This window comes from Orcinus orca, chromosome 3 (genome assembly GCF_937001465.1).
Source record: "Orcinus orca chromosome 3, mOrcOrc1.1, whole genome shotgun sequence".
Taxonomy (NCBI): domain Eukaryota; kingdom Metazoa; phylum Chordata; class Mammalia; order Artiodactyla; family Delphinidae; genus Orcinus; species Orcinus orca.
The window spans coordinates 89868373-89891012 of NC_064561.1; the positions used below are offsets into that span (position 1 = coordinate 89868373).

Consider the following 22640-nt stretch of genomic DNA (forward strand, 5'->3'; position numbering starts at 1 on the left):
TATGCCCTCCTCCTCAGCCACCCCACCCGCCCAAGGTAATAGCTGTCCTCCCGAAATATTCTTGAAATTCAGATTCTTCACAGTATTACTTAATCCTTCAACCTACTGGTGTTCTCCATGGAAAGAAAATTGCAGGTGACTGAAAATTAAAGGCAGGTACATATAACAAAGCAAAGGGCTGACACTGCCAGCCCGCAGTTCCCTCTGATTATAGCGACTGGAGAAAGCCATTACCAGGGTCATTCCATGGGCGAGAGAGAGTACAGGCTGCAGACCTTATGGACATTCCTTTGGAGAAACCACCAACAACTGCACAAAAAAGCCTGGTGAAGTCTTATCCATTTAACCCAGAGAGAGGAAGGAGTGCTGAACTGCCTGTAGCTGGCTGTTCGGTGGGAGGAAAACCCTCACCCAGGCGAGGGCTGCTGCGCCTGGTGAGGCTGTCACCTTCTGCTACTGCTGGACGTCATCGCTCACTCACGGGAGCCCTGGAGACCCTCTCTACCAAGATCACCTCTACCTTGTGAGCATCACTCATCTTGGGGAAGCCTGCACCTATCAGTCCCTTGAATGGTTTCCGAGCCTGGGAGCCTGTCACTATGAGCACAGAATAGAGAAAATTAAGGCTAGATGACTCTGTCTGCAGTTCCTAATCTCCGAATTATTCTTGCAAGCGAAGTATAATAGGATATACGTATTTTTTAATGAAATCAGATTACATTTTTTTAATTCTGTGAGAATCTCACGATACACCAAGGGTAATTAGAGAGCTGCTGGGCTTAGCAAAACCAGTGTTGGGGATTCTGCTCTAACGGATCTCCTTTTCCCTCGTTTGTTTTTTATCCTTGTTTTTTAATCTCTTCAGGGACAAGTCTCTTTTTCAAAACCTTTCGAACAGATGCGCTTCAGAATTTAAAATTTTTCAGATTTTAGAAAGGTAACATGGGACATATCTCCCAGCGTGGGCAACATCCAGTAATCAAACCCATTAATGTTTTTGCAGTGAAATGTACAAATATTTATCCTAAGAGGGATAAAGTGTCATGCCACTGTAGGTCAAGTTCTGTTGCCCATTGAATAGGAAAAAACTCTTGGTTTTTGGGGTGGGGCGGGGGGTTGTTCTCGTTTTTAATTGCAAATGAGGGATTGTGTACCTGTATTTCAGACAGCAACTTGCTTGTTTTTCTTTAAACTAAAGGAGAAGTGAGGCATTTTAAAAAACAGCTACTGGGCTTCCCTGGTGGCGCAGTGGTTGAGAATCTACCTGCCAATGCAGGGGACACGGGTTCGAGCCCTGCTCTGGGAAGATCCCACATGCCGCGGAGCAACTAGGTTCGTGAGCCATGATTACTGAGCCTGCGCGTCTGGAGCCTGTGCTCTGCAACAAGAGAGGCCGCGATAGTCAGAGGACCGCGCACCGCGATGAAGAGTGGCCCCCGCTTGCCGCAACTAGAGAAAGCCCTCGCACAGAAACGAAGACCCAACACAGCCATAAATAAATAAATAAATAAAATTTTAAAAAAACAAAAAACAAAAAAACAGCTACTACCACCAAAATAGTTCACCTGTGTGCTGACCACCTTCATCTCAGTGGATGGGGTTCAAATGTTTCTGTGCAGTGACCTTTAAGTCACCTGTGTGCAGAATCAAGTCACCAAGCGGTAGAGATATTTAAACAAACCCATAATTTCCCGGAGCTTACTCTCATTGGCCTTAAGGAAGCATATTTTCAGGATGTTGGGAAATAGTAATTTCGAGGGTAAGATTTCACACTAAAAACAAATGAACACTTTAGGGAATGGGTAACTAGTAAATAGTGCTTTCTCCACCCCAATTCAAACTGATACTGCTCTAAGTAAATCAAGCCAGACTAATGAGTCCCTTTTTATGTGTAGAGAACATGGACAAAGCCAATAAAGAAATCATTAATTCCAGGAAGATGTAGTGCTATCTACCAGATGCAATAATAAACTGAAATAGGTTTAAATGTATGGCTTTGCAGTTTCCCAGCAGTTTACTGGGGCACAAAGTGGACTTTTTTTTCCTTTCAATAAATGAAATGAATTTCCTAAAGAATATAAGAAAATTGTGGAAATTCAAGAGACAATACTTCCATCTCATTTCTGTTCTGGGTGTGTCTAGACATACAGAAACATACAGATAGTCCACTGTGTTTGTAGATCTTCTACTGGTGGTAAGTACCAGTCAGCAGTATCATGCTTTGTTATGGAACAGATCCTGACATGATATTATGTCTCTCTCTATATACAATCAGAAGCTTGTAGTCAAATATAAAGTCTATTTTTGGCTTTCAAGGTACTGGGAGAGCATCAGAGGTCACAGAGAAAGACAAGCAATACAGTGAAAGATGGCATGCAGTAAACACCAGAGAAACGGATTCAAAAAGTTTAGCTCAAGGAAATGTTTTTCACTCCCTGATCTTGAGACTTTTTACCAAAAAAGCAGTAAGAATTTGTAGCGTTCTGTTAAAGTTTCAATCATCCATGCTTGGTGATACTGTTATTTGGGACTGTTATTCAGAACTCAAAGGAGAGACGTGCAGGTTGTTTTTAATTCTCTCCAAGTCATGTCTGAAGTTGACCTCCCCTTCAAAACCAGGAAGGGTCAGCCACCTGAGCCTGAGAGATATGGCTGGGAGACTGCCGTAGCCACCTGAACCTGAGAGATACGGCTGGGAGATTCTGTTTTCTGTAAACCACACTGACAGCAAACAGAGGAGAAATTACGAGGGGGAGTCATCTTGGCAAAGGGCAGCCATTGCTCTGCTTCGGTTTAAACCAGCTCAGGATTTTGACAAAGGTTCACGGAAAACTCCAGTCGCTAATATCCCTAGTTTGTTCCCTTAAAAGCTGCTCTGCAAGTATCTTTCTAAGGGCTGGCAAAAAGTGCCTTCAGTTTAGGCATATTATGTTTGCCCTCTTTCATCTTTAATGAAATTACAAATGTATAGAAAGCTAGGGAGAATAATGTGACAATAACTCAAAGAATAAATACCAATATTCCCAGCTGTTACCTCAGAGTTCTCCTCCCCACACTACTACTTCTTCTTCTGTCATATTCTTAGAAGAAAAAAGTCATCAGATACCATCTTTATTCTGAGTTATATTCTTTAAACCAAACTTTGGGTGAAATGAAAAAACATCCATCCATTACTTCAGACAAATATTTGAAACTCCTTAATCAAAGAGGGAAATGGTCCAGTTTGAAAGTGTCTGAAGTCCAACTGGCATGGAGTTGTCCGTTTCAATGCCCTGCTCTCCAGATCTGGTCCTTCTACCCGATATGTCCCCCCAGCCGCCTCTCCTCTAACCGCCCCAGTCCTCAGTGAACAATCACGCAACGTGCCATGGCTTCCTCCAAACAGAGGCCTTCGCTGAGCTTCCCACCTGCGTCCCTCTGCAACACGTTCACCCTCCAGATAGTATTCTCCCCAACAGAACTTTCATTTTTTTTGGAAAAATTATTGTTTGTGTGTTCTATTTTTGGTCAATGATCTGGAACTGTCAGGCCCACCTACTAAACAGCAAGGTCCTAGAGGGTAAGGGATCTATTTTTTCCATCTCTGTCTCAGCACCTAGCACAGGAGCCTGGCTCCCAGCAGAAAGCAGGGAATCAGTGAGAGGGAAAGCAAGCGATGGAAGTAATGAACACCAGGCAGCAAGCCAAGGAGAAATGAATGAGTCTTGGCTTCCTTTCTGAAAGCTGCGTAATGTAGGGACAGAGCTCGGTGCTGGAGCCAGGAGTCCTCAGTGGCGGCTCAGCTTGGCCACTTTTGAGCTGCACCACATTTGGCAAATGATCTCACTTCTCAGGGCCTCAGTTTCCTTAACAGCAGAACAAAGCGGGTATTTGTTTCTGTCTCTGGAGCATATGTTTAAGGTCAGCGCTATTGTAAAAGTTGAGAAAGATGGAGATGGCAAAAAGCTGAGGTGTGACATGGGTAAACATGCTGGCGACTGTGGCAGCTTTTTGAGATCAAGGTGGTTTTCCACAGGATATTCTGCACAGATTGCTGAGATCACGCCTATAACTGCAGAGCCCTAATGAGTCATGAGACTGTACCTGAAACATCCAAGCAAAGTGCCTTAAATGCACTGTCTCAAGCATTTACGGGATAGGGAGAGCATTGGTAGAAAGAAAGAAAACGATCATGACAAAGGATCACCTGAAAGACAAGACTCGCCTTCTCTCCTCAAAAGATCATAGGTTTACAACCAACTTTTATTTTCCTAAAAAAGAAAATTTTTTTCTAAAAAGACTTCTGAATTCACAGCTGTTTTCTCTCTCCTTTGTGACAGCGGTTTCAGATCAAATTGGAACATCTATTATACACAGTCGATATTTATTATTATACTCCACTGAATGCCATCATCCTTCTCCAAAATGTGTTGGAGTTAGGTCTGTGGCATTTCCCTTTCCTCTGAAATGGGAGCTTTCATGTCTCTGTTAATGGCTGAGGAGAAGATAAAGATCAAATGCTTTATTAAAAGGCTAAAGCTGTTTTTCTCATTTGCATAAAACTTATACCTTAATGCAGTGTCACCAAACAGGTGGCCAGCGTGACCCCTGAAGACTGGGTACAGTGGACATTTCAACCAGGATCAACGGGCCCAAGTTGTTCCTAACTCCATCTGGGAGGAGTCCTTCTGTGGCCTGGCCGTGCTTGCCGTGGACAGCAGCATCCTCGTAATGCTGCAGCCCTTGAAACAGGGCAGTCCAGGCCAGCGAAGGAAACCTGCTGTTTGAACACTCCTTGATTCCTGAACTGTCCCTCTGGTGCAGGAATAACCAGCCGTCTTCAGCATTCAGCAAGCTGGGTTTTCTGCACCAACATCTGCTCTCCCACCTCTCTCTGGGCAGAGGTTCCCTACTCGGATTTGAGAGGTACCCAAATCTGTTTATCCTCTCAGCTCCTGAAACAGGCAACTTTGATTTTATCCTTCATAACAGACGTTGTTCTCTTTGGTGTATTTATTTTAAAACATCACTCTTGAGGGGGCTGCAAGCAGGCACGTGGTTCCACTTAACCCAGTGGTGTCACGAGACAATCAATTCCTCCTAAAACCGTGGTTGAAAAGCATTTGCATCTTTCTATCACCTTAAGCCTGCAATCGCAGGGCCACAAAGTGGAATGAGCCTTTGCTTGCCTACACATTTGCAAGCGACTATGCACTCCTTTAATAGATTTATTATTACTGAAGCCATTAGGGACTTTCAGCCACTCTGTCCACAGAAGCATAGATGCATCAACCTATACTCAACTATGATCTTAAGTGCAGTTTCCATTTATGCCAGCCTCTCTCTCTTCCCAGCTTTCCTTCTGTTCCCCTTTCCCTGACATTCTGGGAAGGACATCAACTGTGGCATCACATAGCCCTGGCTTGGCAACCTGGCCTTCTGTTTTTACTGATGTGCTATAGATATTGACTGGACATGTTACTTAACCTCTGTGAGCCTCAGTTTCCTTGTGTGCACAATGGAGAGGATAAGGCCTGTCTCTCTGGATTGCTGTCATATTTAAATAAAATAACACGCATGTGTACGTCATACGTAGAAGGTGCTCAGTAAACTTTCACTTCCACCCCACCCTTTCACCGATGTCCACACTGATCTTTTCCTCTGCACCTGTGCGAGTGCTGTGATTCACATTTTTTTTAAATCACACAACACGAGCTGTGCCATCCTGAGACAGACTCTCCTGCCTCTCCCAGACACCCACCTCCAGAGCTGGGAAGCTTAGGGGCCGGCAAGGAGAAGAAGAAGAGAGCTGCTTCTCCTGCTGAAGACACAGAACCCCAGCTGCTACTCTGAGAATTTAAGGAATTCCAAGAGAAACTATTCAAATAAGGCAATTTTTAGTATCTCAACTGAAGAATAAACAGACATTTATGGAGGACTACCATTTTTACGTGCAGTATCTCACAGCTAATCTTGAGACGCTATTTTTCCCCACTCTGAAGTTGAGGAAACTGAGGCTCAGAGATCTTCCGCATCTTGCCAGAGGTCCCAGCTAATAAGTGGAGCAGAGGCATTCAAATCCTGTGTTTTTACCCTCTGCTCCCGCTGCCTCCCTGTACGATTAGTGATCGTTTGATTTCTCGGAAAAGCTTTTACGCCAGTTTCAAGTCAGATTTTTAAAGATACTCCTGTTGTGAAAACAAAGATGATGATGGATGAGGTCAGAAGGCTGGAGCAATAAAAATGAAAACGTTATCTTAGCGTAAAACCCGACTAAACTCCGAATATGACTCAGCGGTAATAATGGTGGTTCTCTTTGGCCAGGGTAGAACTACTTAATGGACTTGAACTTTGTCCTGATGTTGAAACTAGACAGAGTCACAGTTCTTTGCTCCAGCCTGACTAACTTTCTACAACTTGTGTGCTCTGCCTAGTGCAGTCCCCCAAGAGCAAAGTTGAAGAGAACCTGTTCCATCCCTCCTGTTTGCCACATGCAGTACCACACAGTGACACACTGATGGCTCCTTGAGTTTCCAAACCACATGCAGTTTAGGGGCAACCAGGAAAGGGTATAGAAAAAACCCAGCCCTGTTCTCTTTGGAAAGATCACTGCCCAAGTGCACAGAGCTTGTCCTGCCCCCGCCCTGCCATCATCTCAGAGGGTGGCGGACAGAACCGCCACCAGAGCCCAACTGCATCTCCCGCTGTCTCGAGCTCCAGTACCCCACCCTGCCTCGATGCCTACTCCTCCCGTCCCAGCCCCACACCTCCAGAAGGTGTCCGTGGCCTTGCAGTGTCCGAGCTCAGGGTCACTCCATGTACTATCCTCCTGAATCACCATCTGGTACCCAATCCTTTCTTCACTAGGGCAGAATCGCCTAGAATTGTACAGTCTCAGAGTCCAGAGGAGTTTGATAGGCCATTATATTTTATATCCTTTCATTTTACTGGTGAGGATGCTAGGAGCCAGTGCAGCTACGAGACTGACCCAGGGTCACACCTTCCATCTATTAATGACGGCATGAATTAATGATTATCTCTGAAACTTCCTATTATGTCAGTAGAAAATGTGCTTTTTAAAAGAAGCATGGCAGCAAATAATTTTCCCCACAGAAAAAGAGAAGCGCCACCACCATGATTCCATCTCTATTTCTAGGCCACACTTAGAGTTACCATCAAGAGCACTTTGCATTTGCAAGTTTCCAGATAAATTATTTTTCTCATCATTACCACTTACTATTAAAATGTTCATTGGATACCAACATTCTGGAAGAATGGTGGTACCAAATCAGATACAAGCTATATCCGTACAGCCAAGTCCAAGTGCAAGTACACTGATGCATTGTCTGCTGCAGTTGGACACACAGAGGGTATGTGGGGCAGCCCAGCTGGGTCTTTAAAACAAGCAATGTTCATTCACTTGTGTGTACAGACAATAACTGGGACTTCTATCTACCCCTCATACCCTTGTCGTAGTATAGAAGTCATTGTGTCTGGGACTTCCCTGGTTGCTCAGTGGTTAAGAATCCGCCTGCCAATGCAGGAGACACAGGTTCGAGCCCTGGTCCGGGAAGATCCCACATGCCGCGGAGAAACTAAGCCCATGCGCCACAACTACTGAGCCTGTGCTCTAGAGCCCGCGAGCCACAACTACTGAAGCCTGCATGCCACAACTACTGAAGCCCGTGCACCTAGAACCTGCGCTCCGCAAGAAGGGAAGCCACGGCAATGAGAAGCCCGCACACTGCAATGAAGAGTAGCCCCCACTCACCGCAACTAGAGGAAGCCTGCACGCAGCAGCAAAGACCCAACACAGCTAAAAAGAAATGAAAAAAAAAGAAGAAGAAGAAGTCATTGTGTCAGCAGAGCATAAAGCAAAGGGGATGTCACGAGAACCAGAAATGATTATGAAGTCAGATAATCAGGTCACAAATGGCCACATCTTACTTCTGATTAATCAGGTTAATTTCACAAGAGCCACTACTATCGAGAAGCCATGACAAACCCACCTGGCCAGAGTATGCCTCACACTTCCCCAATACTAGTTCTAATCCTCTGCCCACTACTCCCCAAATCCTGCCCCAGAAAATTGTACTTGGGCTCACAAACTGGTAGGACTTGGCCAAAGGTGACTCACAGAGAAGAAAAAACTAAGTTAGGTGCCAACATTTAGAGAAAAAAAAAAAAAATAGGAGGTTTAACATACAACTCCAGATTTCTGGCTTCTTAAGAAATAAAAATAAAAATCAGAGATCTGGCTTTGCGGGCCAACACTGCATAGGGCCTGCACTTCAGAGCTGAACAGCAGGTGCCCAGAGTAGAGGGGCTGGCCCTCCCCCAGTGGAAACATTCCCACCATTGTCCTAGGAAGCCTTTTTTACCCATTAACCTCACCTGCCTGTTCTTAAGGTTTTCCAGTGAATTTTCTGGGGTGGAGAAGAATAGGAATATCACTTTTTAGTGATGGTGTATTTTACAGAGGTCATTTCTCCTCAGGCTAAGAGTTATGGGAGGCTGAAACAATTTAGATGGACAATTCAGGCATAATGAGCTTCTTTTTGAAGTGAACGTTTTTGTTTAGAATCCTCATGTTGACAGTCTTCCCATGATCTAATTTTCTGGGTAGCTGATTAAGTCTAAGTCATTTTTAGCCTCTACAAGCACAGTCACAAAGAGAGAAATCGACAAGTGTCTGCAGATGCCTATAACTGTGCTATATGTGGGTACCGCTTTACAAAGTTTCAAGATCGCTTCAACAACCTCATAGCGGCAGCCCAGCTAGCTCCAGATTTTGAACGCAGTGGAAAGTTCTTGTTTGTTTTTGTTCTGCTGGGCTAGCGCACGTCTGCGTGCTAAGGTCTTAGCAGGGAGACTCAGCCCCTGTTCAGCAGGATGGAAAATGACAATGTGATTGATTGGGATCTCGCCACAAAGTAATCATTTCAACAGGAAAATATACTGTCTACATATTTACAAGGGTTAGAGCCCAAAGTTGTGTAGGAAGGGAATAATACATCAAAACCTCAGCTGAAGAAAATTATAAAGCGTTCGTATGGAATGGCCAAGATGAACCGGGACTGCCAGAACACTTTCACCCACATGATGTACATGTTAACAACCTGATGATACGATGACAGGAAGACACATAAAACAGATATTTTTCCTGGCAGAGAGCCCTTCTGTAAACCTGGAGATATTTAAATAACCCATCTTAGCCATGATCCTGGCTAGGATGAGGATTGAAAAAAAGCCATTGGATTGCATAACAGATTTCTTATGCATGCATTGCTCTTCCTGCCAGCTTCTGGGTTGAGAATGTTGCATCAATCCATGCAATCTTAAGATGGAAAAAATTAAAACTGGGAGACAGACTAAAATAGCAGGACTCTGTCTCGTTAGCTTTAGGACATCTGTACAAAGATGAATGCAGTTATGGGAGGATACAGACTCCTTTGTCATGTCAAGAAAAATGAATCTTTAAAAGTATACCTGTATTCCCAAAGATTTCTAACGGAATGAGGATCAGCCTTTTGAGTCTCCATTATTCTTCCACGGCGTGCTGCAAACTCTCTGAGGTAATAGGCTTCTGTATAATACTATAATACTGCTCTTGAGCCCTCGGTAAATGTTGCCACTTCCTCTTCCCCGTATACTTTCTGACTGGTGGCTGGTTTATGTTTTACTTTTTTTTTTTTTTTTAAATGTTTTACTTGCTCTTGTGACTGATTTCTCGCCTTTAATGTTACACTGAACAGAAGCTACGACAAGCAAAATCAGGGCACCACAGAGCTTCTTCCCTTTGGTTTTAGATTCTCCAGAATAGGAAGAACTAGCAAATGAATGAATGGACCGGTGCTTTTCACCTGTCTGTAAATACATGTTCGTGTCTCTTGGTTATGGACCGCCCTTGTGAACAAGTAATTATTTAAAGTTTAATTTTCATCTACACATCAGAGATGGAGATATGGAATTGCTCAGGCTTTTCTCTCAACCTCTCTCCCTCTTTGATTTTCAAGATAAAGCAAATTAATTAATGTGCACTTTTCGACTGAAGAAATGATTAAGACCCAGCTGTGTCTGTGAAATTATCAGTTGGGATGCAACACTCGGGACTTGTTAATGCTTTTTTTGGCAACGAAGAAGAGAGACACAGGTATCTCATATTAAGTGTGTTCTAAAAAGCATAAGTTAGCAGTTTGTTTGCCAGATTAACTTTCAAAGACATCTAAGTTACTAAGTTTGACTTTATTACACACCAATCTTAAATGATTGATGTACTACTGTGAAATAGCTTTGCTCAAAACAAGACCTTTGGCAGTCTACTTCAAAGGCTTTACTAAGATAAAAAGATAGCCCCATTTTACATTAATTTCCCTGATAGATCAACACTTATTTGAAATATGCCTGAGAATTATGCAATATGTACTGTCTTATGAATTTCCTTTCACTGTATCCAGCAGCCCCATATGGGAATGTTTTTACTTCTAAGATTTAGAAGAATTTTTTCTACACTTGAAGAGCATCTTTAAGAAAATGCAGATGGGTAAAACAGTATATTGGCATTTTTTATTCACTACTGTTTCATTGCAAGGTAGTATCTGACACTAAAATATACAGAGATATGTTTAAAAATCAACAATACTATTTCAGGATGTGGTTTCAGGTGCTCCCTATAACATTCTCCACAGAGTCTGAAAGGATCCATTTCTTTCTTTTTAAACGTAGATTCTGTGATTTTATTTATGTCTAAGGTCACTACAGAATTACTACAGAATTACATAAATGAGTGAAAATCTCAACTAAGGGGTCAAGCAGGTAATGGAAATCAGTGAACTGGGCCAGTAGAGTGGGGACGGGGGTTGGTGAATGGGAGCATGGTGCTTGAAGGGAACTGGCATTTAGGTCATTATATCAGATATTTAATTTTTCAATACTGGGCAACTACTTCAAAATTTTGAAAGATTCTGGGCTGCCCAAACAACTCATGTCTGGGGATGGCATGCTGCTATAAACCTGCTGAGAAGAAAAAAGATGTATTTACCTTAAAAAAAAAAAAAAAAGCTTTCTAAATCATCCACATTTTTTGGAATGCTATTTCGTGACTGTGAAATAGCCACCCACAATGGCCTAACACCGACTCAGGACAAAGCAGTTAAGGCTCTGAGTTACTTGTTTGGTAGAAGCTTTGCAAAAGGGCCCAGATGCATGGGGAAGGAGGCTGCAGTGGGTAATGGACACGGGTTCCTTATGCAAAACACTGTCATCGGTGAATTCACAGTGGAAGAGACAGGAAACTGGAGCCCCTTTCTCTAAAATTTATCTTCAAGCCCGTTTCATTTTATGGAGTGGAATAAAGCTGACTTGTAAAAGAAAGAAAAAAAAAATCCCTTCTTTGCTCTTTGGCAGGGTGAAGTAGAGAAATAAAGTCTCCCCGCTGAACTACTATGAGGTCAGAAGCCTTGCTGCTATATTTCACACTGCTACACTTTGCTGGGGCTGCTTTCCCAGAAGATTCTGAGCCAATCAGTATTTCGCATGGCAACTGTAAGTATCCACAATCTCACTCTCACTCTCACTCTCTCCCTCTGTGGGCACTTGAGCCTGCGTCAACAGGCAAAACATACAAATTAAACATTTCATGAAACAGGAAACTTGTTAGTCACTTTAACTTGTGTGGATGGCAGAGGTAGATAATTCAAGTCTAGCCAAAATTGGTGGGATGACTGTTCTGTAACTCCAATAAACGTGGTTGTGAGGATTTGAGACATCCCTCGATACCTCCGATGAACTCTCAGTTACTACAAGGAGGCTGTGATCATGCCTGGAAACCAGCTATGGGAGAACATCACCGTCATCTGGGTGTTGCCAGTACTCCACATTTTCATAAGTAATTACGACAGAGGCATTGTTACAAGATAACAGAAAAGACGACTGTTTTTGAGTACTTCAGAGACAAAAATGAACTTTTGTTTAGACTTAGAAGTTTCATCATTGCTAGATTTGGATAGAGAGAGTCTGAATTCATAGTAGACTGACTTTTACTGCTTATAACTTTCTTTTGATCTCTGCTTCATTGTCAAGGGTAGAAAGCAACATGATGAAAAAGTCAGTTTCCTCTTCAAAAAGAGGAAAGTTCTACCTGTGTGTGGGATGAAATAGACAATTACTTTTTTTTTTCCTTCTCTCCAAAAGATAAAATATTTTGTCACAGTAAAAGTGAAAGCGTTTTACCCAAATATCTATCTTCACAGTAATAATCTCCAAACACTGAAGGAACCTTAAAAAAGTATTTGACAGTAATACTAGGATACTAAAGAGATCTACCCAGCTTTCTGCTGGACGGTCTAGGTTGTAAAAGGAAATAATTTTATATGAAGGGGAGGTGTCAAGCCTTGACAGCTTTGAGAACAAAAGTCAGGGTATGACTAAGGACCAAACTGTGTAGTTTGAGACCATCATTCTTGAAGTGGCAGAGTCCACCTAACTTAAGGTACCAAACCTTAGTAAGCATTTATTTATGTCCATTTGAGGCAGGTATTCTATCTTTGGTGCCCCTGTACTGAAGAGACCCCGGGCCCAAATGTGCTGCTTCAGTGGACAGTCAAATCTTTGATAGGAGAGAGACATGAATTGTTTTAGCAACCTCCTTGATCAGTGGGTTAATGAAATTTCAGAGCAGTGAGGAAAAAGCACAAGACAATCCCATACTAAGCTTGATTGTGAGTGAAATATACTGAGGCTCTCTAGTAAGAGTGAGTCATGCTCAGATGCTACAGGGGTTTAAGGTGTAGGGGTCTGAGCATACATCTGTGAATGGATTACAAGTCATTATTTCCACCCCTCTCACCCCCAAAACAACTGCCTCTTAAGTGTGACTCATCTCTCTTTTCTCCTTAGTTTCTCTGGAGGATTGCCAGTGCTCTGGAGATTGTAGGTTTAAAGGCAGAGAGATTTTTGAGGTGTAGGTATTTCCAAAGGTCAAATATTATGACAAATTGCCCACTCTCAGCTAAAGGGGGATTGCAGAAAAGGAGAAATACGCTCACTGACTCTCCAGGTCAGGGAAAATTCCAGATCACCCGACTGGCTACACTCAGTTTGACCCTGTCCCGTCAAAGCCCCCATTTCTGTGAGATTAGCCAATTGCTTAACTCAAGAGCGAACTTCCCACAGTTCCTAGAATGCCAACCAACCTAGCGGGGCTGCCTTCAATAGTAGATTATTCCAACTGGACGCCTGTGGAGACTGTATTTTTCTTCTGGCTCCTGGATGAGGGCTCTTGCCTCCAGACCACATTGCCTTTGTGGTGATTGATGGGAAGGCTGCTTTGAAATAGTTTTGTCCGGAGACAAGATCTTTGGCAGACTGCCCCTCGGGCTTAGCACTCTAAAGATGAAAAGAAAACTGTGGATGAAAAGAGCACCTTCATGTAAAGGGTTCACTGGCAAGTTTAACCCCCAGAAAGAAGGACAAGTCAGAAAGAGTGACACTTAGAAATCTAAGCCCAGTCTTATTAGCATCAGGAAATGAAACTGTAACTTGATTATCCTTAAAGAGGACTCTTCTATCACAGCATTTCCTAAAATAACAGACTGGAAAATGGTGGCCCGGTTGGACTTAAATATGGTTTTGTTTTGTGGCTGCCCCCCTCCTCTCCCTGCCCTGTCAACTCTTGGCTTCATTTCCTTTCCCCTCTCTTGCCCCATCTCCTCTTTTCACAGATACAAAACAGTATCCGGTGTTTGTGGGCCACAAGCCAGGACGGAACACCACACAGAGGCATAGACTGGACATCCAGATGATCATGATCATGAACAGAACCCTCTACATTGCTGCTAGGTGAGCCACCTTTTCCTCACGTTTGCCTTCAGAGCAAGCCAAGGGTCCTAATACCTAAATGTCCCCGCTATGCATCGTTTTAAAGATCCCCAACAGAGTGTTCTTTAATTTAAAGTCTACTTTAGTTTGTCAAGCAGTCATGCTTTCAAGATTTTCTGTGTCTGCTTAACTTTATTATGTGGATTTGGGTAGAAATAATGGCATATTTTGGAGCTTAGACTCAAATAATCCACTGTTTATCTTGAACATCGTATAATATTTGCTCAAGCACAGAGTAAAGTGCTTCTCTCCTTGATACTTACTAAATTAAGTTGAATGTGTAAACATGTATCGATTTAAGTTCAATGAGTGTGTGGGTGTGTGTATATTAATCTTGTGTTTTTGCAGCTAATGTATAGTATATATCACTACTTTAGCAGTAGCCATCCATTTTAGAAGATTTTGATTTGGATCTAGTTAAGAAAACACTTATCCACTAGGGACATGTCATTTAAACAGACCATGTCTTAAGGCTGGATGGCATGGTAAGAATACTGCCCAGACAGGAATTACATGGATTAGGCTTTTGTTTCACCTCTAATCTTAATTCACCTGGACCACAACTTCTCTGGCTGTGTAAGTGTCCTCTGTTAAATGAGAGACTAGATTAGATTATCTTAATGAAGTCCTTTGGGATTCTAAAAATACATGATTTCCCATCTGGGGGTGTGTGTGTAGCTCATTCAAAATATAAAGTATAACCTGGGTCTAGCCTGATGAATCGTTTTACACTGGGAAGGAGAAATAGAGATTATGTTTGTAGTACCTGTTTGGCTGTGAGCACAGGCAACAAACAGGTAAGTAACAACACTGCTGGATTCCTTCAAAGCACTTAAATGTCCTGAAAATACAAGCTATACAACATAAAGTAAAAATCCACTGGCTGGATTAAAATATCCTACGAGTACCCTACATTTGGTCACAGGGAGCAACGCCAAAGCACTTTCTAAAATTTTTACTTCACAAATACTTATGTAGTACATATTGGTTGTATGTGCTATATAAATTGCAAATACAGTTGTAAGTCCTTTATAAATGTTAATCCATTCAATCCTGGAAAAAAACCTATGAGGTGGAACTATTATCATACCCATGTCTTACAGGAGGAAACCATGTACAGAAAGGTGAAATGACTGGGTCAGAATGACAGAGGCAGGATTTGAACTGGAATGGTCTTGCTCTAGAGTCTGGGTCACTACTCCCTGTACTCCGCAGCCTACTGAGCCGTAGAAGCGGTACTATTTGTCCTGGCTGATAACCTTCTCATAGCTGTTGCCCAAGAACATGGCCATTGTAGGTATTCATTAAAAAGCAATCCAATGAGTCCTGAGTAGCCGCCTCTCTGGGAGAGTTATCAGCTCCTTCTTAAATCCCATTTTTAGTTTCCTAAATGTAGCAAGTCTGCAAGATTACATTTGTACCCAATTAGCTAAAGGATGGTCAAAACAAATGCTTAAACATTGCATCTGTGAGAAATAGGTTGACTCAAGAATCTTCTATGAATTGCTCACTTTGCAACTGAGTCTTTAGGGGAAAAGAAACATTATAACAGACTGCGCTTGTGCCTGATGATTTAGCATGGGTGGGAACTGCAGGCCTCGGTGGGCACCTGAGTCAGGAGCAAGGTGCTACGCAGACTTCAAAGTAACCATTACTACAGCTTGTTAAAACCAAGACCGTTTTATCATAACTCCCTACCCCAAGAAAAGGAGAAAGAAGAGAAGGAAAAAAAAGGGAAACACATTCACTTTTTTAATACCATAAAATAGACTGTCTTTGGTTAAAGGTCAAATTTGTAACAGCCTAGCATTGACATGTTGGTTTTCACTCTACGTGCAGCCACTTCCCTTCAATATACACCCCTGGAGAAGTTCCTAAATTATTTCTGTGGTCGCTGTATTTAGGGTCCCTCCTCTCCCTTTAATTTCAGGTTTCCCAACAGTGCCCCGAGAGATCCATTCTCAGGCAGCAAGTAACACAATTTAAAGTGAAATCCTTCCCCCGCGCTGAAGTCATGGCAACACAGTTCAGTGGTACTCACTGAAGGGGGGAAGAGGAAGTCCTTGGATTAAGTCAGTTTGTGTTCAAATAGCTTAATTCAGTGAGAGCAGGGTATGAACCCTGGGATGCACACACTGGTGCTGGGGAATAACCCCTGACCCTGGTCTGTGGTTTAGCATCCAGTGTCGTTCTGTTTGCTGGGCAATGTGATCTCTTGGAGATTGAAAAAGATTGCCACTGTCCAAAACGAGATTTCATTCACAGAATTTTATAGTTAAAAGGCTCCCCCATTCTTCTAGACAATGTGTGTCAGCAATCAGAAGCCAAGTCCCATCCAGAGCCCAGGGACTGAGTGAAGCTTGATGGGAAGAAGGCTTTTCAGTTCTGCTTTATTATTATCCATTTTGTAAATTCTTCTTTTTTTGTTGTTTAATCTCTGAACTGCTAATTAACATAAACAGGCCATGCCAAAAGGGGGCAATCTAAGAGCTTTCTGAGGAATTGCCAATATTAATCAGTTGTTAGTTTACAATTCATATGTTCAGCTCTTACGTAAAGTTTTGAGGAGAGACAGGGCCAGGAAAAACCTCGAGTCATCTCAAACCTAATACCAAAGTAATAGGCAATTCCATTCCAATAGTGAACCTGACCTACAGCACCACCAATAGAGTCAAACAAGAGATAAAGGAATGCCATAAAACTGCCTTGGAATTAAAGGGCAGGGCGATTCTGGCACCCTATTGAAGTCTGAAGAACTTCCCAATTCAGCAATTTACAATACAGGCTCCCCTTTCTCCCCCTCACCACCCTTACACACACACACATACACACACACACTCACGCTCTCTCTTTCACAGTCCAGGAGCAGGCAAGGGAATTTTGTAGGCCAACTGCCTTGCCCCCTTTTATTTTCACAGGAGAGAGCCTGTTTTTATTTCCATTTTTCTCTGTTGTACTTTCCCTAAAAGCAGTAGCAAACAGATTTCCAAAGAACTGGGGGGAAAAGAATTGAAGTGAATCCTGACAGCAGATTCCTTTCTTTTTTCTTTCTTTCCTTCTCCCCTTTCCGTTTCTTTTAAGTAATGAGGGGGCTTGAAAGTCTGCACTGGAGCCTTGAGGTCTTGCTTTAAAGCTGTGGGTAATTTTCCAGCCCCAGGACTTCCTGCATTTTAGAAAAAGTCAATGTTATTTCAAGGGAAAACGAGCTGTTTTGCTTTCCCTCACTAGCCCCCCATCTCCCCAGTTGAGTGTAGTTCTTTTCTTTCCTTTATTCTGAATTCCAGACAAAAACGCCCTTGTACTCAGTTCACACAGAAGGGGATGTTTAAATATAGCCCCACACCTGAGCTGCTCATTCTGTTTCTCCCCTTCCAAGGGGAGAATGGCAGCAAATCATAAAGTCAACCAAATTCTCAGCAAAACAGGAAGGTAAACAGAAGCAAGAAATGTAAACTTTAGTTCAAGTACATTTTAGACCTTAATTGACCATCATCGTGTGAAAAGAGAGAGTGGCTCCTGGAAACAGTTTTACTTTTATCGTCTTCCATCTTCTCAAATTATCAAAGCTAAGGCTGAAAATATGTTGTCTAAAAGGAGATGGAGATGAGCTTTTTGTTAGCTCCCTTGATGAACAACTGTAGCATGTTGAATACCATGTGAAAGGGCATGCGAACCCATCTGTGTTCCAGTTTGGAAGCCTATTCAACTTTCAGACATCTCCCACTCAACTACATATATACAGATGTTATAGTTCTATGATGAGAGAGACGACTGGAAAGTTTTCATAAAAGGTGTCCCTTGTGGCAAGATGCCACATTTTGTCAGAAGATGCTGCATGTCAGCCAGAGGCATCTCTTGGAGGCTGAACCCTCCCCTTTTTCTTGCATATGCATGTTTTGTTTTTAATAACATGGATGTGGGTTTATCTGCCTTGAATGAGATATATACTTGTATTCAGGAGAAAATGAACGATCTTGACTCTTGTGTTTGACGTTGTATTAATATTTCTTTGTTTATAGGGACCATATTTATACTGTTGATATAGACACCTCACACACAGAAGAAATTTATTGTAGCAAAGTAAGTAGTTTTCAAACCTTCTTTCTGAAATGAAGGACCTTAGGATAGTTCTTGAAGAGAATATGTATCTTAAAGGCATTGATTGAGATGACATGGCTTATAATAATTTGGAACATTCTGTGAAGTCCTAATTTGGGGGTAAGTTAGGGCTTAATACATACCCAGAAATGGTTATGTACGTCATATTTTATTCATCAATTATGTGTGCATGTACACTTTGGAGTTTTAGGTAATTGCTAAATTGTTTTAATAAAATATTGGATGTTTGTCCTGGAAAATATCAGTTTTCATATGTAAACTTTTGTCCTACAAACGTCTCACTGTTATGTTTCCATCTTGCAATACTAAGTTTGAATTGACTGTTGTGGTTCAGGAATTTGATAATTACCCATTTCAGACACACATAAAATATAACCTTAAGCTTCCCTTGTAACTCCACATGGAGGTATTTTAGTTAATAAAATCCGCCCCAGAAGTAGATGATCCCTTCAGCCCATGAGTTTATGCGAAGGAGTATAACCTGAATTAAATCTTTGTCAACCTAAAGTGAATGTCTCCTTTATGTTTAAGAAAATGACTTCCATATTTTAAGAAAAAGGCCTGCTTCACGGAAACTGATTTATCAAGTGAAAAAGAAGGGCAAGGACATGTATTTTATCAAAATGAGCGTAATTTAGCAAGTTAATGTGGAGATTTTATGTGAAATGTCCATCCACGCTGTTGTTTATTCTTCTTTCCTTTTTCCTTCATCTTCATCTCAAGGAGAAGAAGATCATTTTGTAGTTTAATGAATAGATAGGGGTTCAAAATTAAATGAACATTTCCACCTCTAATCTTTTGTTGTTATGGTGAATTAATCATGGAGAAAGGGTGCGGAAAGCTTTCAATTAATATATGTTCAGCCTCTAGTCTCCCCCAGGGAACTCTTACTTCTAAAATCAAATGCAACAACCTCTGGGTTCTAATTGATTTCTTTCTTGATCACTGCAGAAACTGACATGGAAATCTAGACAGGCCGATGTAGACACATGCAGAATGAAGGGAAAACATAAGGTAGGCAATTTTCATTTCTCCTGCAGCTGCCACTTTGGGTTAAGTCCTTGACTGTTATCTCTAGCCGTAGACCGTCATGTGGAATGGGTCACACTAGTCCCTTTTCCCCCAGTAATTGTTTCTTCCATCAACTTATTGAAGGCTTTAATTTGCAAAAATAGTTTGCTTTTAATGTGATAAAACATTACAACAGCTGCTAGGGATGCGTCATGAACTATTTAGGGGCACCAGGGATTATGGACACCAAGCTGGCTGCCCCGACTCTTGTGAGTGCCCTCTCCGGGAGCCCACGCCTCACGGTCCAGAGCCCTCAGGGAGTCTGCAGAAGAGCTCAGAAAGGCTGCCGCAGACATACAGAAGTCTGTGCCTTTGGTCATAGAACATAAAAACACACTTCAGCCAGGAACCTTATATATCAAGGGACCCTGGAGTCTCTGGCATTAGAATTAATGTGATGGGGAGGCTGGTACTTCCAGGCCTGCCCTCCTTTTGAGGCATAAACACATTTTCACTCTGTGCCATGTTCTTATTTACTGTTGAAAAAGCAGTTGTTACTCTCATCATCATCTTGTGGTAAACATAAGGAGGGGCTCGAACTTTTCACAGGGGAACGCTCCAGCCACCAGCATTTTAACCTTGCTGTTAGCAGATCATGGTACACGGTCAAGGGGTCTCTATACTGAACGGACTAGATACCAAAAAGTTTGAATTATTTTTCAGGATGAGTGTCACAACTTTATTAAAGTTCTTCTAAAGAAAAACGATGATACTTTGTTTGTCTGTGGAACTAATGCCTTCAACCCTTCCTGCAGAAACTATAAGGTAAATGCTCTCTTGTCTCTTGGAACCACACAGCCCGGAGGTATTTCATAATTCACTGTGATTGTGCCTGCAGTAACCTAAGAGGGTTAATTCAACACCACCTGGGTTCCTCTCACTTGTTGGACTTAATGTATTGCTCCACATGAGTGATCCTGGGCAGGCTTCTAAGCTTCCTGTTTGTTCAGGATTGATTGATGCGGCTTTAAAGAGCCGACCCAGCTAAGTTCGTTGCTGTAAAACCCTATTCTCTATTGTTCAGAATGCCAACATATGTACCGCATAGTGGATTTCCTCTCTCTCCCTTTCTCTTTTTCCCTCCCACCCTACCATCTCCTCTCTGAGCACAAAAACACACTTATATTGTGAACGATTCCTATTTTTAAAGGGATCTCAAAAGCATGTCATTGGAAACTGCAGACTTTCCTCTAGGTAAGATTTTCAAGAACACAGGAAGTTAATTCCATTCAGCACTCAGCTTACTTGACTATGGCCTTACTTAACTTGGCCTTTATGCAAGGGAAAAAAAATTAACCCTCGGGCTTCCCTGGTGGCGCAGTGGTTGAGAGTCCGCCTGCCGATGCAGGGGACGCGGGTTCGTGCCCCGGTCCGGGAAGATCCCACATGCCGCGGAGCGGCTGGACCCGTGAGCCATGGCCGCTAAGCCTGCATGTCCAGAGCCTGTGCTCTGCAACGGGAGAGGTCACAACAGTGAGAGGCCCGCGTACCACAAAAAAAAAAAAAAAAAAAAAAAAAAATTAACCCTCACAGCATTAATAAATCTAGTTAGTTCTGATGCAGCTGATGGTGGTGTTGCTGAAGGAGCAGAGATGGCAATGATCTGAGGTCTTTCCTTGTCCCTTCTTTCTGCAACAGTCTGTCATTCAGCAAACCCATTTTGAGTTTCTCCCGTGACCAGGCATTGATGTTGTAAAGACAGATAGGAGGCCTCCATCCTTAGGGAAGACAGACAGGGAGAAGAAAACTGCAATCCCATGGGTTTGCTGCCATGGTGACATAATGCAGAGCATGATGGAAGTATCACAGAAAAGTGCTTATATCAGCCTGAGATGCGGAGTCAGGGGAAGCTTCCAGAAGGAGGTAGACGACTCCTGTCTTCAAGTGTTCCCTCCTGCTGTCCCCACGTATGGAACACGAACACCCCAGCCCAGGAGAAACCCAAGCGTCTGTGATTGCCCAGAACCTGACACAGTGTCTCCAAACAGGTGTTCGATTAATTTTGAAGGGTAAATAGTGAATGAGATAATGCCTAACCTCAGTCTTAGAGAAGAAGTAGAAGTTACCAAATGAAGGGAGAAGGGCATTCCAGGTAGGGGAACAGCATGAACAAAGGCATGGAGTAAGAAACAGTCTACTGAGCTTGAGAAACTTCATTTGGTTCTGAAGTGCTGGACTGTGAGGTGACAGTGACAACAAAAAAGAGCCTAGAGAGGGAGGTGGCCTCAGGGATTAAGGGAGGAGATGAGATTCAGGAAATACTTACGTGACAAAAACCAGGAGGACTTGCTAATTAACAAGAAGCACAGGATAAGGAGAGACAGGAGTTAAGAACGGCTGCGAGGCTATCTCCTGGGTGGGTGGACGGATGGGGCGGCCACCAGTTTGGACAGGGAGTAAAGTAAGAGCAGTGAGGTTGAGGGGGGTGGTGAGAACACGGGTGTTCCATCTTGCATGTTAGCAGTACTCCTGGCACCATGGATGGCAAGGCCTACAGGACATGAATAAAGATCTCCAACAAGAAGATGGACGGGGTCAACCTTGATTTAGGGAGAGACATGGGGGGAATATCTAGATTTGGGTTTCACCAGCATAAAGTGAAACCTTAGGGGTGTGAAGAATGAGCAAAAAAATGCTGGGCTGATATCAGGACCAGAGGGCTCACCAGCCTGGGTCTGACAGTTTTAAAAGACTGCCTTAGCATAGACATCGGAGGGAGGGTCTGTTTTACCCTCATGCTCATCTTTCATCTTATGTTTGGAAACGGGCACCAGCAGGGTCAGGATTAGGGTGAGGCAAGTGAGGCATCTGGCTCAGGAGCAACATGTAAGGGGGGGGCATCCAAAAATTCAGTAATCAAGATAAATGATTTTTTCAATGCAGTATTTTTTTAAATCTAAATTAATGCAAAAATTACTGTCATATCCAAATTTTAAATAATGACAGGAGCCGATTCAGGCTGTAATAGAGGCAGCAGTCCAGTCAAACATTCAGCCAGTAACGGTATACTGGAGCACGGACTTCCATTCTACCACGTAATATTCCATCCCTGTTTGTCATTGTTTAGGACTCATTAAGATCAGTGCTTCTAACAAATCCTAACAAATTCTCTAGGTGGAAAGCTATCTTTTATGACAAATTACAGGTTTTCTTGGCACTGTGAGGCCCGGCCTGCAAGTGTTCCAGCTCTTTCTTCCTGCACATGTTCTATTCCCCAGGGCGCTTCATCTCTAAGGGATGCCTTCATCTCTCCCTTGTTCTAGCCACACCTGCTGAAACATGTTCCAGGAGGCTGGGCCTCTCAGAAACCACAGACAGGATACACCTAGCACGGCGAATGGTAGTGAGAACCCTTGGCATTGCTCAGACAAGTGTTTTTAGACTCTCGGGGCACAAGGGACTTTGCTGAGGATATGAGACATAATGTATTTGGCTGCAGGGAGAATGGACAGCCTCTCTCTTAAGTGCTTGTTATCTCCAGATCAGGACCAAAGGGTCAAAGCAAAAACAATGACCAGTCTTCCACTAACCCAACTCTCAGAGCGCAGAAGCGTCAAGTTAAACTATCTGAAGCAGGAGAGTGACAAAATTTT

At 42.7% G+C, this 22640-nt stretch overlaps 1 protein-coding gene across 3 annotated transcripts in view; it reads left to right on the forward strand.

Annotated features, from left to right (window-relative positions):
* SEMA6A (semaphorin 6A) overlaps positions 1-22640 on the forward strand; it is a 129125-nt gene that overhangs the window by 54573 nt on the left and 51912 nt on the right. For all 3 annotated transcript variants that reach the window (XM_004267479.3, XM_004267478.4, XM_033423812.2), the window contains exons 2-6: positions 11386-11523; positions 13701-13818; positions 17877-17937; positions 18928-18990; positions 19711-19812. In XM_004267479.3, coding sequence (XP_004267527.1) covers positions 11424-11523; positions 13701-13818; positions 17877-17937; positions 18928-18990; positions 19711-19812 — 444 coding nt within the window. In that variant the 5' untranslated portion in view covers positions 11386-11423. The remainder of the gene's footprint in view (positions 1-11385; positions 11524-13700; positions 13819-17876; positions 17938-18927; positions 18991-19710; positions 19813-22640) is intronic.